This window comes from Lynx rufus, unplaced genomic scaffold (assembly GCF_022079265.1).
Source record: "Lynx rufus isolate CCGP_SWC_20201006 ecotype Redwood Valley unplaced genomic scaffold, mLynRuf1.p SCAF_10, whole genome shotgun sequence".
In the NCBI taxonomy this organism is placed as follows: Eukaryota; Metazoa; Chordata; class Mammalia; order Carnivora; family Felidae; genus Lynx; species Lynx rufus.
This window is the reverse complement of record NW_025814824.1, coordinates 86,902,233-86,916,396: the sequence shown is the minus strand read 5'-3', so window position 1 is coordinate 86,916,396 and position 14,164 is coordinate 86,902,233. Positions and strand designations below refer to the sequence as shown.

General features: G+C 57.1%; 1 protein-coding gene across 1 annotated transcript in view; it reads right to left on the bottom strand.

Moving 5' to 3' along the window:
- DNM1 (dynamin 1) overlaps positions 1-14,164 on the bottom strand; it is a 43,120-nt gene that overhangs the window by 2,751 nt on the left and 26,205 nt on the right. The window contains exons 12-20 of the mRNA XM_047070153.1: positions 11,450-11,520; positions 11,185-11,236; positions 8,502-8,615; positions 4,726-4,835; positions 3,886-3,997; positions 3,468-3,479; positions 2,928-3,098; positions 1,346-1,587; positions 762-977 (exon numbers count right to left, since the gene is read on the bottom strand). Coding sequence (XP_046926109.1) covers positions 762-977; positions 1,346-1,587; positions 2,928-3,098; positions 3,468-3,479; positions 3,886-3,997; positions 4,726-4,835; positions 8,502-8,615; positions 11,185-11,236; positions 11,450-11,520 — 1,100 coding nt within the window. The remainder of the gene's footprint in view (positions 1-761; positions 978-1,345; positions 1,588-2,927; positions 3,099-3,467; positions 3,480-3,885; positions 3,998-4,725; positions 4,836-8,501; positions 8,616-11,184; positions 11,237-11,449; positions 11,521-14,164) is intronic.

Here is a 14,164-nt window from a genome sequence, read left to right as displayed (position 1 = left end):
TCTTTTCCCTGGAAATCTCTGGGAACGGGGCAGCCTTTCACCCACTGCTGCCCCCCACCCACCATGTTGGTCCAGGCCAGGTAGGGGCAGGGGGAAAGAAGAAAGCCATTAGATGGCCCCGTCCCTCCCAGTCCCCTTTCCCAGCTGCTCGGCGTCCTAGCCCCGTGCCTGAGTGCCATTCTTACACTCACACCCGTGTGCACGCCCACACACACATCACACACACCTTGCTGGTCACAGTCACAGCCTGGCCTCTGTTGCTGTGGGCCAGAGGCCAGACACCCCCCTTGGGACAATTCAGAGTCAGGACTCAGAAGGGGGGCATCAGAGTAGCCCTGAGGGTAAGTGAACAAACTCCACATCTGGAGAAGATCTGAGTTCAAATCCCCAGACGTGAGGTGGGTCACTAGGGGCTGGGAGAGAGAAGTGGAGGACGGAATGGAGAACGGGCGGAGAGCGAGGAGAAAGGAGGAGGTAGGCAACAGTGGGAGAGAGAAGTGAAAAGGGAGGGAAGCGCCATGCAAGTGCTGGAAAGAAGGGGGCAGGTGGGATGAGTCCCACGGCCCCCTCCGCAGAAACGACCACCTCCGGGACTCAGCGCTCCCTGGTGGGGCAGGCTCCGCCAGCCCTCGGCCACACCTCCCGTAGCTCCGGCACCCACGTCCGAAGCGCCCCGGATGGAGGGGGTCGGCTCTGGCCCCACCTCCCTCCCGGCCAAGCCCGCCCGGTGGTCTCTTCCGACGCTTTCAGCCCCTACTCACCTGGGGACCCCGGGCGGGGCGCGGTTGGGGCGCGAGGGCACCTGGGGGGGAGGACCGAAGGGGTCAGGGGAAGCCCCCGGCCTGGAGGGCACGGGGGGCGCCCCCCCCAGGGCGGACCCAGCAGGCGGAGGCCCAGGAGCAGGGCCCCGCGACCCGGGCCGGGCTGGGGGCACGGCGGGGGCTCGGCGCTGCGGAGTGGGGCTGGACGTGGGTGACCTGCGGGCGACAGGGTGCGGAAGACAAGGAAGGGAGAGATGAGCAGCTCCGCCCCACCCTGAGCCCCGCCCCCCAGCCCCGTGCCGGTCACGCCCATGCGCGCAAGCCCCGCCCCGCCCCGCCCTACTCGTTCCCGGAGTTTAAGGCCCGCCTCCGGTGGCTCTAAAGTTCCAGCTCCACCCAGCCCCGCAGCCAGCGCTTCACGGCAAGCCCCGCCCCGCAACAAGCCCCGCCCATCTCTAAGCCCCGCCCCCTGCTCCAGGTGGGAGCCGCTCCGGCGACGCGGGCGCGCCACTGCCCGGTCCCGGCCCTCCTCCCGCGGGCCCCGGGCTGGGGGGCTTTGGGGCCGTGGGGGCCGGCCCTGGTACCTGCGTCCGGCCGGTACGCTCTGCACCTGCAGCCAGGAGTCGTCCACAGGCGGGGGCATGGGCGTGCTGACAGTGGTCGTGTTGATGTCGCCGATGATGCTGAGCGCCTCCTTCAGTGCGTGGTACATGCGCAGCATCTCGTCGCGCCGCTGCGCCTGCTCCGCCGACTCCTCCATCAGTGTGTTCTGGTCCCCGCACGAGTACAGGTTGGCCAGCAGCTCCGAGAAGATGAATTCCTTCGTCTGCGGGCGAGGAAGCGAAGAGAGGACAGGCTGGGCTCTGACGCCTTGTACCACGCTGACTGCGCCGTGGTGTGTGCGCTGGACTGAGAACTCGGGGCCGGGGGAGAGGGAAGTGTCCTGGCTTTGCCGCCACCTGAACTCGGAGATCTCCCCCGCCCGCCACTTCCTCGTCTCCGTCCTTGCTCTTTCCTCAGATAGTCCAGAGAGGAAAAGTGACCTGTTCCAAGTCATAGATTGGGGAGGGCTCCCAGGGCCTATCATGCAACCAGGACACCTAGTTGTTCAGCTTTTTTTCGGTCTCCGTTTCCCCATCTGTAAAATGGGGCATTTGCACCCTGTCCAAGGACTTGCATGCTCCACTGGGCCAAAATAAGGTGGATGACAGTTTAAATTTTCTGAGCCCTTGAGTGACAGGTGTAAATGTGTGTTTGGATTGGATGAAATGTGTCTGTGTGTGTAGGGGGTTGGGGGGGGGGAGTTAATGTTCTCCTTAAACTCCGCAGGTGCTACCTGGCCCAGGCTCTGGGATATTCATGGAGAGGCACTGAGGTTTTTTATGCCACAGGCCTGTGTCTTACTTACTCGTTTGTTATTCAGTGATGTGCTGAGCACCTACTATGTGCCAGGCACTGCGTTACTCTGTTCTTTTTATCCCTTTAATTCTCAACTCTGTTATTATCCATATTTTACATACAAGGGAGCAGAGGCTCAGAGAGGGTAGTTTACTGAAAGTCAAACAGAATTTGTGGCAAAGCCAGGATTCAAACACAGTACTAATTCTCTGGCAGCCATGCTTTTCTTCGCTGAGCCATGGATGGTAGTGGTTCTCTGGGGTATGTATTTTTTTTTCCACGTTTATTTATTTTTGGGACAGAGAGAGACAGAGCATGAACGGGGGAGGGGCAGAGAGAGAGGGAGACACAGAATCGGAAACAGGCTCCAGGCTCCGAGCCATCAGCCCAGAGCCCGACGCGGGGCTCGAACTCACGGACCACGAGATCGTGACCTGAGCTGAAGTCGGACGCTTAACCGACTGCGCCACCCAGGCGCCCCCTCTGGGGTATGTATTTTAAAACACAGTCTGGGACTTCTCAAAAGATGTGATTCCTAGTCCCTTTTGGAAAACATTTAAGAACATTTGTAGTGACTTGGATATGTGAATCTACAAAATAATACAAGGAACTCACATTTTATTTCTTTTGGACAGCTCTGGCGTGGCCCTATACCTACCTCTCTAGACCTGGTCCCATGGGACTGGCCTGTGCCTCCCCGGGGCCAACCTGGCTGCTGCTTCCCTGGTCCCAAAAGAGCACCCACCGCCCACGAAGCGTTGCACCCACATTGTTGATCATGAGATGCATGATGGTCTTCGGCATGAGGTCCCTCACGGTCTTGTTAACGATGGCCATGTATGAGTCCACCAGGTTCCGGATGGTCTCCACCTGCCGCTCTAGCTGTGGGTCCATGGAGTGCATGAAGCTGTCCGAACCATTCTCCTCAGTCTCGCTGGCCTGCCATTGAGAATAGAGGGCATTAGGGTGGCTGGGCTCTCGCAGCCAGGTTCTAGGCACCCCCAGGGGCTTGGCCCCTCCCTCCAAGGGTGGCCTGGAACACTGAGGTGCACAGAACAAATGGCCTGCACACACAGATGCCAACTCCCCCAAACGCTCTGCATCTGGGCTCTGCCCAGTGCCTCTGAAGACCCCAGACCCTGTTCAGTCTTATCTCGGCTCTCAGTCTAGTGCCTAGAATTTGCCTCAGTTTCCCAGTCCATCGATTAGGAAAGGCTTTCCAAGGTCCCTTCCTGATTCTAAAGACCTGGTCGGAGCTGCGGCCAGGCTGGAGACACCTGGCTGAAGGCGAGGGAGGGGCACACTCACTTTCTCCTTGTCCTGGGAGGCCCATGCCAAAGCCACAGAGGTCACGCCACCAGCATTGCCACCGCCGCCGCCACCAGCAAGCAGAGCCGGAGCAGACACACACAGAGAGGAGAAGGGGAGTGAACTCAGGGCACCCTACCCCCACTCTAAAGCAACTCTAGACACCAGGGAAAGAGAGGAGGAAAGTGAAGTAGCCACAAGAAACCACCATTATATGCAGGGGATGCACGAAATGCCAACGGGGCAGAGGAGGGGGCAGAGGAGGGTCACGGAAAACCAGCATTGGAGGACGGGAGGAAGGCTTAACTCTGATCCCACCCCAGGACAGGTAGGGGGAGGATCTGTGCTGTTTCTGAGCCCGTAAGGGCTGAGGCTGGTGACCCAGGTGGCTTGGCCCCCTCCCGGCACTACCACTCACCCCAACGCGCTCCGGATACACGCCAGCCCTCAGGAAGGAGGCCTTCCAGCTGTCCACCTCCTCCTGTGTCTCACAGGCCAGTTCCAGCTGCCGATAATCCTTGTAGACATTCCTGCAAGGGCAGGCAGGGAGGGGAAAAGGCATGAAACCCACTCACCCAGGTGGTTAAGGGCATGCATGGATGGGGGGGGGCGGTCATCATGCCTGGGGTCCAGTCCTGGCTCTCTCACTTCCCAGCTGTGTGACCCTGGGCAATCCTCCTCTCTCCAAGCTTCAGTTTCCTTGTCTAGAAGATGGGTTAATAATGACTCCTACCGCCCTGGGTCACTGTCAGGATTCAGTGAAACCAGCAGTACGATGCTCTAAGAAAAAGGGGGACTGAGCCCCTCATAAGAGGGGCATCCCTGACCAGGCAGCCCCCAGTGGCTCCCTCCCTGGCCCTCTGGGGACCTCCCTGATGGCAACTGTGCTGAACCTTCATCTCGAGGGAGGTGAAGCCCACAGGAGTCAGCCCTGGCTTGGGAGGGGAGAGACCCGGTATTGTCACGGACCCCACTGGACACTGAGCAACAAGAAGGGGACCAGGCCTGATGGGCTTTTCTTAGTCCCCAGTGCCCGGCAGAGTCTATGCAGAACAGGCACTAACCCACTAACCGAATGACTGGAAGGTGGGGGCGGGGCGGCGGAAGGGGGAAGGAGATTTTGATATGAAGTCCAGCACCGAGTAGGGACTGGGTAAATATCTGTCAAATGAATGACGCGCTGTGGGGCTCTGGGCAGGGTCCCTCCCCTCTCTGCCCAGTGAGGCTGGTTTGGGGCTTGCAGGGTCTGGGGACCCACCTCTGCTCAGTGTTAAAGAGGGCAAAGATGTGCTTGCTCGACATGAAACCTTTCTCCACATCCCGCAGCTTCAGGTTGTCCACGGAAAGCATGTATTTCTTCTCTTTCTCCTGCGGATAGAGATGGGAGCAACGGTGAGGGGGGGCCGCGCCTCACGTCCGAAGAACACTCTGTGCTGGGGGCGGGGGGCTGGGGCTGCGGACCCCCAGAGTGGCCCCGGGGCTTCTGGGCCCCAGGGCCCCCTGCACTGAACAGGTGCTGTCTGAAGAGAGCTGGAGCCCTGGGCCTGCTGAGCACCTCTGGTGCCCAATGACCTTTAAGCCGTTCCCAAGAGCGCAGGGTGGCCAGGCTGAGGGTGGGTCCCAGTCCCACCCCAAGCAAGCCCTGGATGCAGTCCGGGCCGGCCCCAGCCAGGGACCCCGCCCTCAAAGCCTCTCTCCCCGCCGGCCCGGCCAAAGGAGACCTGCTTCGGATAAGCTGCTGACTTCATTTCCTGACTGTGGAGACAGAGAGACAGAGAAGGGGGGGCCGCCGGCAGCCCCGGCGGCTTCAAAGGGCCGGCTCAGCCCACGCCCCCCAACCCACCCATGTGTTAGCAATCAGGCGCACGGCACAGACCCGGAGGTGGTACGCCTGTGTGTGCAACGTGTGTGTGGCCGTGTGCCTGTGCGAACGCACGCCGGCCCGAGCACGTACGCTGTCACCACCGTGTGTCAAGGCGGATGTGTGCACGCTTTTGTAGATGCGGGTGGCAACTGTAAATACCTGTGTCGTACGGAGCGTGCCCGCGGGCCACACTGTGGGCACACACATTTGCGTGCCTGTGGCCTGTTTAATAGGATTGGTTTGGCCGGAGCCCTCTGGGAGGAGTGATGTGTATCTGTGGATGCGCATGTGGGCGCCGGGCCGACGTGCACGCGCGTGTGTGCCTGCCATGGGCTGAGATCTGTCTGTAGGTTGCTACGTTCAAGGGAAGGCCCGGGGATCTGCGGACGAGATAGTCCAGGATGGGGCTCTGGGAGGAGGACAAGGGTTTCTGCTGCCGGCACCCCACTTGCCCACACCACGGGACCCATGCTGTGACCGGGGGTGGGGTGTGGGGGGCGGGCCGGGATGTCTATGTGGGTCTCAGGGACTCAGGGCTCGGGCACGAGCCTCGACCAGGACCACGGGTCAGGGGCTGGGTTTAGGAGGACCCTGCTCCCAGTCCTGCCCACCTCCTTCTGCCCCCCCCCCCACCCGCCTGGCCCATCCAGCCACATAAAGCCTTCTTTATGCCAGGCGGGTGGCCAGGAGCCCCAGAGGGCGGCTGGGGGAGGAGAGGAGGAAGTTGCACACGCGGCCAGGGAACATCTGGAAGCGTTCGAGGGAGGCCCCGCCACCACCCGCCCTGCCGCCCTGCCTGCGCTCTGGGGTTGGACTCTAGGTAGGAGCGGCCTCCTCCCCCCACCCCTCCCTTCCTGCTGGCCGGCCCCCTCCCCAGGCCCCTCCTTCCCAGCCACAGCTCCCGCTCACCCCTGCCACGTCAAAGGAGGCAGAAGGGGAGTCGGGAGCAGAGAGGGGACCACGGGCTGGCTGGGCTGGGGCTGGGGGGCCTTGGATCTCCAGGAGACGGGGCCGAAGCTCCCACCCGACCGACAGATACTGCTGCCTGGATGGATCAGAGGACACCTCCACTCCGTCTACCCAGTGTTTAGACTATCTGTTCAGGACTCCCAAATTGTACAGTAGTCTGCACATTGGTTAGGCTGGGCTGGGTTAGACCCTCGGCACCGCCGCTGGAGAGCTGGACCGACCCCCACACGCCATCCCAGAACCGGAGTCTGGAGACCGGGCAGGGGACTGAGGGGGGGGGCGGGTTGGGAGGGATGCTGGGAGGAGGTGCAGAGGGAAGGGGGGGTACCCTGCTGTGAGACGGGATGTGGGTGCTGACGGGTGGCAGAGGAAGAAATGAGAAGCTGGGGGGTCGGCGAGGGCTGGGGGTTTGGGCAGCCGCCTGTCTGCCCAGAGGGCCACCCAAGTCCCAAAGGCCAGAGGGCTGGCGGCTGGGGTAGAGAGGGGGACAGATCACGCTCCTCACAGCCCAGACCACCTCCATGTCCCCCAGGTGTTCTAGTGCAAAACTCCGCTCACATCCAACACACACACACACACACACATACACACGAACTCAACGACTCGACACGCACACCCCCCACAACTCAGGCACATACATTCCCACACCCAAACTAAAATTACACATCTGTGACTCCTGCACATCTCACGCACACACACGTGCGCGCACACGCGCACCCTCACCATGGAACACCGGCCCTCTCCCATCCTTACGTCCCAAGTACATGCATATTGTTCCCCGTGCACACCCTCCCTCCTCAAGTCCATCTGCCACATACACGCACCTTCACTTATACACCGAGCACAGGAGCACACGCCCCAGAGTCAGACCTCAGGCACACACCGTCTGCCCCCAACCACACCTAGATGCTTACACCCCAAACGCTCTCCCACAACCCCCCCCCAACATCCACCAGCCTCGCACACCCCGCCTCCCGGCATTCGCTGCCCACCCCCACCCCGCCCACACCAACTCAGCACGGCTCCCACAGGCGACCCCACTCGAATGTGCACACAAAGCTCAATGAGACCCCGTCACGGGAGGACAGGGCCCCTCTTGGATACATTTCCCTGCAGTGTAGCCCTCAGCCCCAGGTCACACGGTCCCCTGGCCCCGTATGAGGAGCCCAACATAAGGGCACCAGGAGTTCTGGGGCCAGCGGTCAGCACCCCCGGCCCACGAGGGGTCTAGGTAGCCTGCCTGAGCGACAGAGCAGGAAGCGACCCCCCCCCCACCTCGTCACGCCACCTCACACTCCCTCCCTTCCAGGGGCCCCATGCTCCGGGAGAGGCCAGCGTTGGGGTAATGAGGTCCAGATGGCTTGGCGCCCCAGCCAGTGACGACAGAGGGCCCGGCCCAAGATGGGGGGGGGGGGGGCTTGCCTGGGATGACTTGGAGGGGGCGGGGATCAAGGAGGGGGCTCGGAGACCAAAATCACAGCCCCCACCCCAGCCCCACTCCCCCACCGAGAGCGCCCTCTCCTCTAAAAGCTTCCTCAGGAAGAGGGTCCCCTCCCCCACTCTGTGGCCAGCTGGAGTTCATTACTGCAAGCCCCCCCGCCCCCCCAGCCCTCCCTATTCTCTCTGGTCACCTCTGGAATCCAGATGTGGAAGCCAAATAGACTCATTCTTAAAGGAGACCAGCAGCAGGGGAGGGAGACGGCAGGGGCTCTGTCTGCCCCTGTGGGCAAGGAGGGGTTTTCCGTGGCTCCTCTACAGGGCCCCATCACTCCTGGTCCTTCAGCCTCGAGGCATCTGGGGCACCTCCTTGCACCGACAGGGTCTGGGGGACTGGGGTGCAGGGGTTAACAGGGCGTCTGGCAGCTGGACGTGTGTGTGTCATAGGCCTGCGGGGGCCACGGGGGAGGCGGCGCGCCCTTGGAGCAGGAAAACAGGAAGGCCACAGGGCTGGTGGGGTCAGGGGGGTGCCCAGCACCCCTGCCCACCCTCTCCAGGGCGCTGAGCCCCAGGCTCCCCGATCCTGATAAGCCATCTTCTCTGTCCAGCCTGGATGAGCTCCCGGGATTGCCTGGATCTTTGCAGCCCAACTCCATCCAAGGGTCTTTGATGGGATTAAAAAAAACCCGTTTGCTGGGTGGTTCGGTCTACTCCTAGCCCAGGGTGTCTGAGCCTCACCCCCTGACCAGTGGCTCTTTCCTTACCTCGTCATCCTTATACCAGGACAGATTCTCGGCCGTCAGCACAAACCAGTACTCCTTGGAGCCCCCCTTCATGATGCCAATGTTGTTGATGGTCAGCCAGCCCTTCCGGATGACCTGGAGGGTGAGAGGGCAGGAGGTCAGTGGGCAGAGGCCCGGATTCCCTGCGGAGGATGGGGTAGGCAAAGAGAGGTGCTCAAAAGCCCGCCCCTCTTCTAGCTCTTGGAGGCCTGGCCGGTCAGAGCAGGCCAGACCTGCTCTGGTTTGAACCACAAGTGAACAGACTGGAAGAGGCAGGAAGGCAGAGGTCGGGTCGGGATAAAGAGCCTTTTGATAGTTAGAGCCACCTGAGTAGGGGACTGGTAGCCTTCGTAGGGGATGAGCTCCCCACTGCTCAAAGTGTGGAGTCGAGTTGAGGTGGCCAACTGGGCCACACGATTCTGAAGGTCTCTTCAGCTTGAGATGCACCTTATTGTAAGACTTGTTTCTGACCTCAGGGACTTCGCACATGCTGCTGCCGCCTCTGCCTAGAACGCACTTCCCCTCCTGTTTGTCTGTCAAATTCCTATGCGCCCCCCGCCCCAGGCATCAGCTCAGGAGTCACATTCTCAGGTGGGCCCTCCCTGGCCCCCAGTAGGAGTCAGGACCCCCACTATAGTCTTATTGTCTTTTATCACTCCCTTCTGTGACAATGGCTGATATTCAAAATTGTGTGTGTGTGTGTGTGTGTGAGAGAGAGAGAGAGAGAGAGAGAGAGAGAGACATCATCTCTTGATGCCTGTCTTGCTAAATTGTGAGCTCTCTAAAAGCTCACTGGTATATTCCAGCACCTTGCAGTGTGCTTGGCAGGCAGAAAGTGATCAATAAACATCTGTGACATGAACACACGAATGCAACAGAAGTAGGGTTCTCCGGGTCTCTGGCCCCAGGCTCTGGACAGGAGTGGGGTGTTGGGGAGTGGGAGCAAGGGGAAGGGCTGAGCACGAACTGAACAGGCCCCTTTGTCCCTGGGGAGCCCAGAGTAACAGGCAAAGGTCTCTTTTCACTGTAGAAAGCTGCTGTCCCCAAGACCATCCTGAGCCATCACCGCAGACCAGGGCCTGCAGATTCTACTCCAAGGTCAAGGCCACTAAGTAGACCCTAGCGGTGGGCCATCCTGAGTGTGAGGAAGCTTCTTCTGCTCCATCCCCTGGCCCTGACCTCCCTGGCTTTTCTGAGCATCCAGAGAAGACAAGAGGAGCCTGGGGCTCGCAGGAAAGCCCTCTGGGGTCAGGCCCACTTCCGAGGCCCCCAAAACCCTCCTGGAGCCTTCCTTGACCCTCTCTGGCTTCCCCAAGAACCTTGCAGAGAACCCAAGTCACGCAGTGGATCAGTAGCGGCGTAGCTGTCTTAGCCTTTAACAGAAACAAGAGAGCCAGGTGCCCCATGATCCTTCTTCCACCCTGTCCCGGTTCGGTGAGGATCCCCCCAGTGTCTTGTCACTGTCTTCAGAATTGAGTCCAAATGCCACGCCCCGGCACTCCATACCCCAGGATCTGACCAGAAGACCTTGTCATGCTACTTCCTGCTGACTTGCAGCCTTCGTCCTCCCTCGGCCACCCCCAGCTCTGCCAAACCTCCTTCCAGAGCCCCTGCACCAGAGACCTCCTGCTCTTCCAGCTCCCACCCTGCCTGGGTCCTGACTGCAGGCTCAGGTCTCCAAGGGACAGGACCAAGGTCTGACTCCTGTCCAGGGACCAGCACAGCGTAGACGCCACCGAGCGTTTCCTGAACCGAATTGCCCTGGGATATTACATTCATCAGTGCCTTCATTCTAGTGAGCACCTACTGTGTGCCAGGCCCTGGGCTGAGGGCTGAGAATGTGCTGATGGACAAGAGAGACCCGGCCCTTTCCCTCATGGGGTTTGAGAAGGAACCAGATATGAAGCCGATAATCACACAAACACCTAGATTATTGTAAAGAAACTATGGCCTCTGGAAAATTCCAGATTATGGCTTGTGTGTACAGGTGAGGATGAGAAGTGGTGTTTCAGCAGAGATCTGAAGGGCAGAAGAAGGCAAAGAGGGACATGTTTCTTGATATTTCACTCATCTCTTTACCCAACTCTCTGGTAGAGATGGCTACCTTAAAAATAGATTTCTCTCTCATCCATCCATCCATCCAACAGATATTTAAGGAGCACCTAATGATTTCCAGGCCCCCACCAGCCATTTTCACTCACCCAGCCCACATGATCTACCTCTGACTGAAGTAGATACTTAGCTCATGCACGCTGATGGGTAGGCTGATGGGCTCTGTGTATGGCTAAGCCTTGCCTCTGGACTGAGATCGTGTGTGGACACCCATGTGCTGGTGTGTGCAAGCAGCTCAGGCCAGGGTGCCCTTTCCCCCCCGTGTGTCCCCACTACAAATGGGCCCCCTCCTCCCCCTCACTACATAAGCCAAGAGCCCCAGTCCTGGTACTCACCAGAATCTCATCCTGCAAAGAGGTAACCATAGCAACCACGAGAAGCATCGGGAGAGAGGAGAGAGGGTTACTGAGGCAGAGTGGGAGGCTTGTGGCTGGCAGCTGACAGGCTCCCTGGCCCCTGTGAGACCCTTCCCCTCGGGGGGAGGGGACTCTCAGCGCTTGGCGTCCGTCCGGCACCCTCCATCCTTCCGGCTGGGGCACTGGGGTTCACTCACCTGGTTCCCTGAAGCCTTCTTCTTGTTCATCTGGTTGCTCCTCTGCTGAGCACTAATAGGGAGCGAAGGAAGAGTCTCAGAACTTCTCTCAAGAGGCCTTGCTTCAATGCCACTACCCAGTGGGCACCACGCTCAGAGGGTCAGCCCAGCAGGCCTGTGTCCTATACATGCACGCAGGCATGCGCGCGCACACACACGCACACGCACACGCACACACACACACACTCACGGGAGCTGTCAACTTCTCTGCCTAGGGAGCACTCACTTGGCAAAGCCTATGAAGTCCTCGTGATTGGTATTCATGTAAGCCAACTCAATATCGATGAGAAGCATGACCTTTGAGGATACACACGTCAGCAGGCAAGGGGAAAAAGTACGGCAAAGTTTTAAAATGCATGAAAAGCTGGAAGAAATATACTTACGGCACCTATAGAATCCATAATAAATCAATCAACACACCAGTAATAGTATCCATAATAAATAAAAGAGTTCCTACAAGTCAATAAGTGAAAGGCAGACAAGAAACACAAATCAAAAATAGTCAGAGAACATGATTGCATAATTCATAGAAGAAACGCATATAATCAATAAGGATGTGTAAAAAAAAAAGCTCACCCTCATTAATAAAGAAATGTAAATGAAAACAAAGAGACCCTTTCATAATCTATCAAATGAATAATAAATATTGATAGTGAGCAGTGTGGGCACACTGTGGGGAGACAGATTCTCATACACTGTTGGTGGGAATGTAAATTAGCATCACCTTCTTGGAGGGTAATTTGGAAATATTTAACAATATTAACATGCACATATTCATTTCTAGAAATCTATTTATCTATCTATCTAGCTGGTATCTATCTGCTAGATAAGCTCATCAAGTGAGCAAAGCTATGTATCCCAGGGTGTTCAGTGTGGTGTGGTTGGTAATAGTGAAAAATTGGAAACAAGCCAACGGCCATAAGAAAGTGAAATAAATTATGGTCGCTTCTAAGCAATAAAGCACTCTACAGCTGTTCAAAAGAACGAGGACAGGAGTGCCTGGGTGGTGCAATCGGTTAAGCATCCGACTCTTGATCTCGGCTCTGGTCACGATCTCGCAGTTCGTGAGTTCGAGTCCCACTTCGGGCTCTGCGCTGATGGTGCAAAGCCTACTTGGGATTCTGTCTCTCCTTCTCTCTGCCCCTCTCCTGCTTGTGCTCTCTCTCTCTCAAAATAAATAAATAAACTTCTAAAAACTTCAAAAAAAAGAATGAGGACAATTTCTAAGTTCTGGGATGGGAAGATCCCCTTTGCAAATAATGAGGACTAATGGGATTCAGAACTGAGTCACGACCAGAGTGACTTTTTTTTTTAAGTGGAAAGTGGAAAAAATAAAATTTGTTTAAATGTTTATTTTTGAGAGAGGGAGAGACAGCAAGAGCGGGGGAGAGGCACAGAGGGAAGGAGACAGAGGATCCGAAGTGGGCCCTTCGCTGTCAGCACAGAGCCTGACGCGGGGCTCGAACCCACAAACCGTGAGACCGTGACCTGAGCCGGAGTCGGCCGCTCAACCGCCTGAGCCACCCAGGCGCCCCCAGAGTGACATTCCTGAGGCACACTGCCGGGTTTTGACCCAAGCCCCACTGCTCCCTGTAAGTGTTTCTGCCTCACAGGAGTGGTGAAGACACATGAAATGAGGCAGATCACATGTCTGACATGTAACGGGGGCTCCACAGATGTTAGCTACCACAATTATCGTTAGAGAAAAAAGCAAGACGCACAGCAGGGCTGTGGTTACGGAAGATTAGGATGGAATCTGGAATCTGGATGCGTCTAGAAAAAAAAAAAAATGCCTGGGCCTGGAAGGGAACACATCGAACTGTGCGTGATGGCTATTTTGTGGGAGGAGCTGGGGGCAGGGAAGAGTCAATGAAGGAACACTTACTTGTCATTTAATTGCTTTTATACTGACTGAATATTTTATTAAGTATTTATCACTTTTGAAATGAAAGAGATCTGTAAGGATTCAAAGACACCACATCCAAACGAAGACGTGGACAGCACCATCATGGAGAAGGGCTGGGAATGGGGAGCCAGAGGTAGGTATAGACAGAAGGGTGACTGAGAGATGGACAAGCAAGGAGGACTCGCCTGTGAGCTTCGTGAGGGCCGTGAGGGAGCCTGTTCATCTCTGCTCCTCCGGCTCAGAGGCAACATTCAGGGACCATGTTTGTGATTGAATGAATCGATGAATGAATGAATGAACAGGGACCATGTTTGTGACTGAATGAATCAGTGAATGAATGAATGAATGAATGAATACTTGATAAATGACTACATAAATGGAAGAGGGGGTGGCTATGACAGGTATATGGTGACCCGGAGAAGTAGAAAATAGAGAGGCCCCAAGAGAGACGACGAGAGGACAGACTGTCAGAAGGTTGAGAAGGAGATAGTGGAAATGCAAGATGGCACAGCTCCAGTAAATAGTATGGAAATAGTATGGAAATACTATGGAAATACTATGGAAATAAATAGTATGGAAAACAGTATGGCGGCTCCTCAAAAAGTTAAATGCAGAATTACCAAATGATTCGGCAATCCCACTTCCGGGTGTATACCCCAGAGAGCTGGAAGCGGGGTCTCAAAGAGACATGTGCACACTAATGTTTGTAGAAGCATTATTCATAAGAGCCAAAAGGTGGAAACAGCCCAAATGGATAAACACTATGTGGCATATACCTTAAAAGGCTTTCAAAGGACGGAAATTCTGACACCCGCTACAACAGGGATGAACCCTGAAGAAATTGTGCTAAGTAAATTAAGCCCGACACAAAAGGACAATTGTTGGGGTGCCGGGGCGGCTCGGTCAGTTAAGCGTCTGACTCTTGGTTTCGGCTCAGGTCATAATCTCACGGTTTGTGAGATCGAGCCCCACATCAGACTCTGCGCTGGCAGCTCAGAGCCTGCTTGGAGTTCTCTCTCTCTCCCTCTCTTTCTG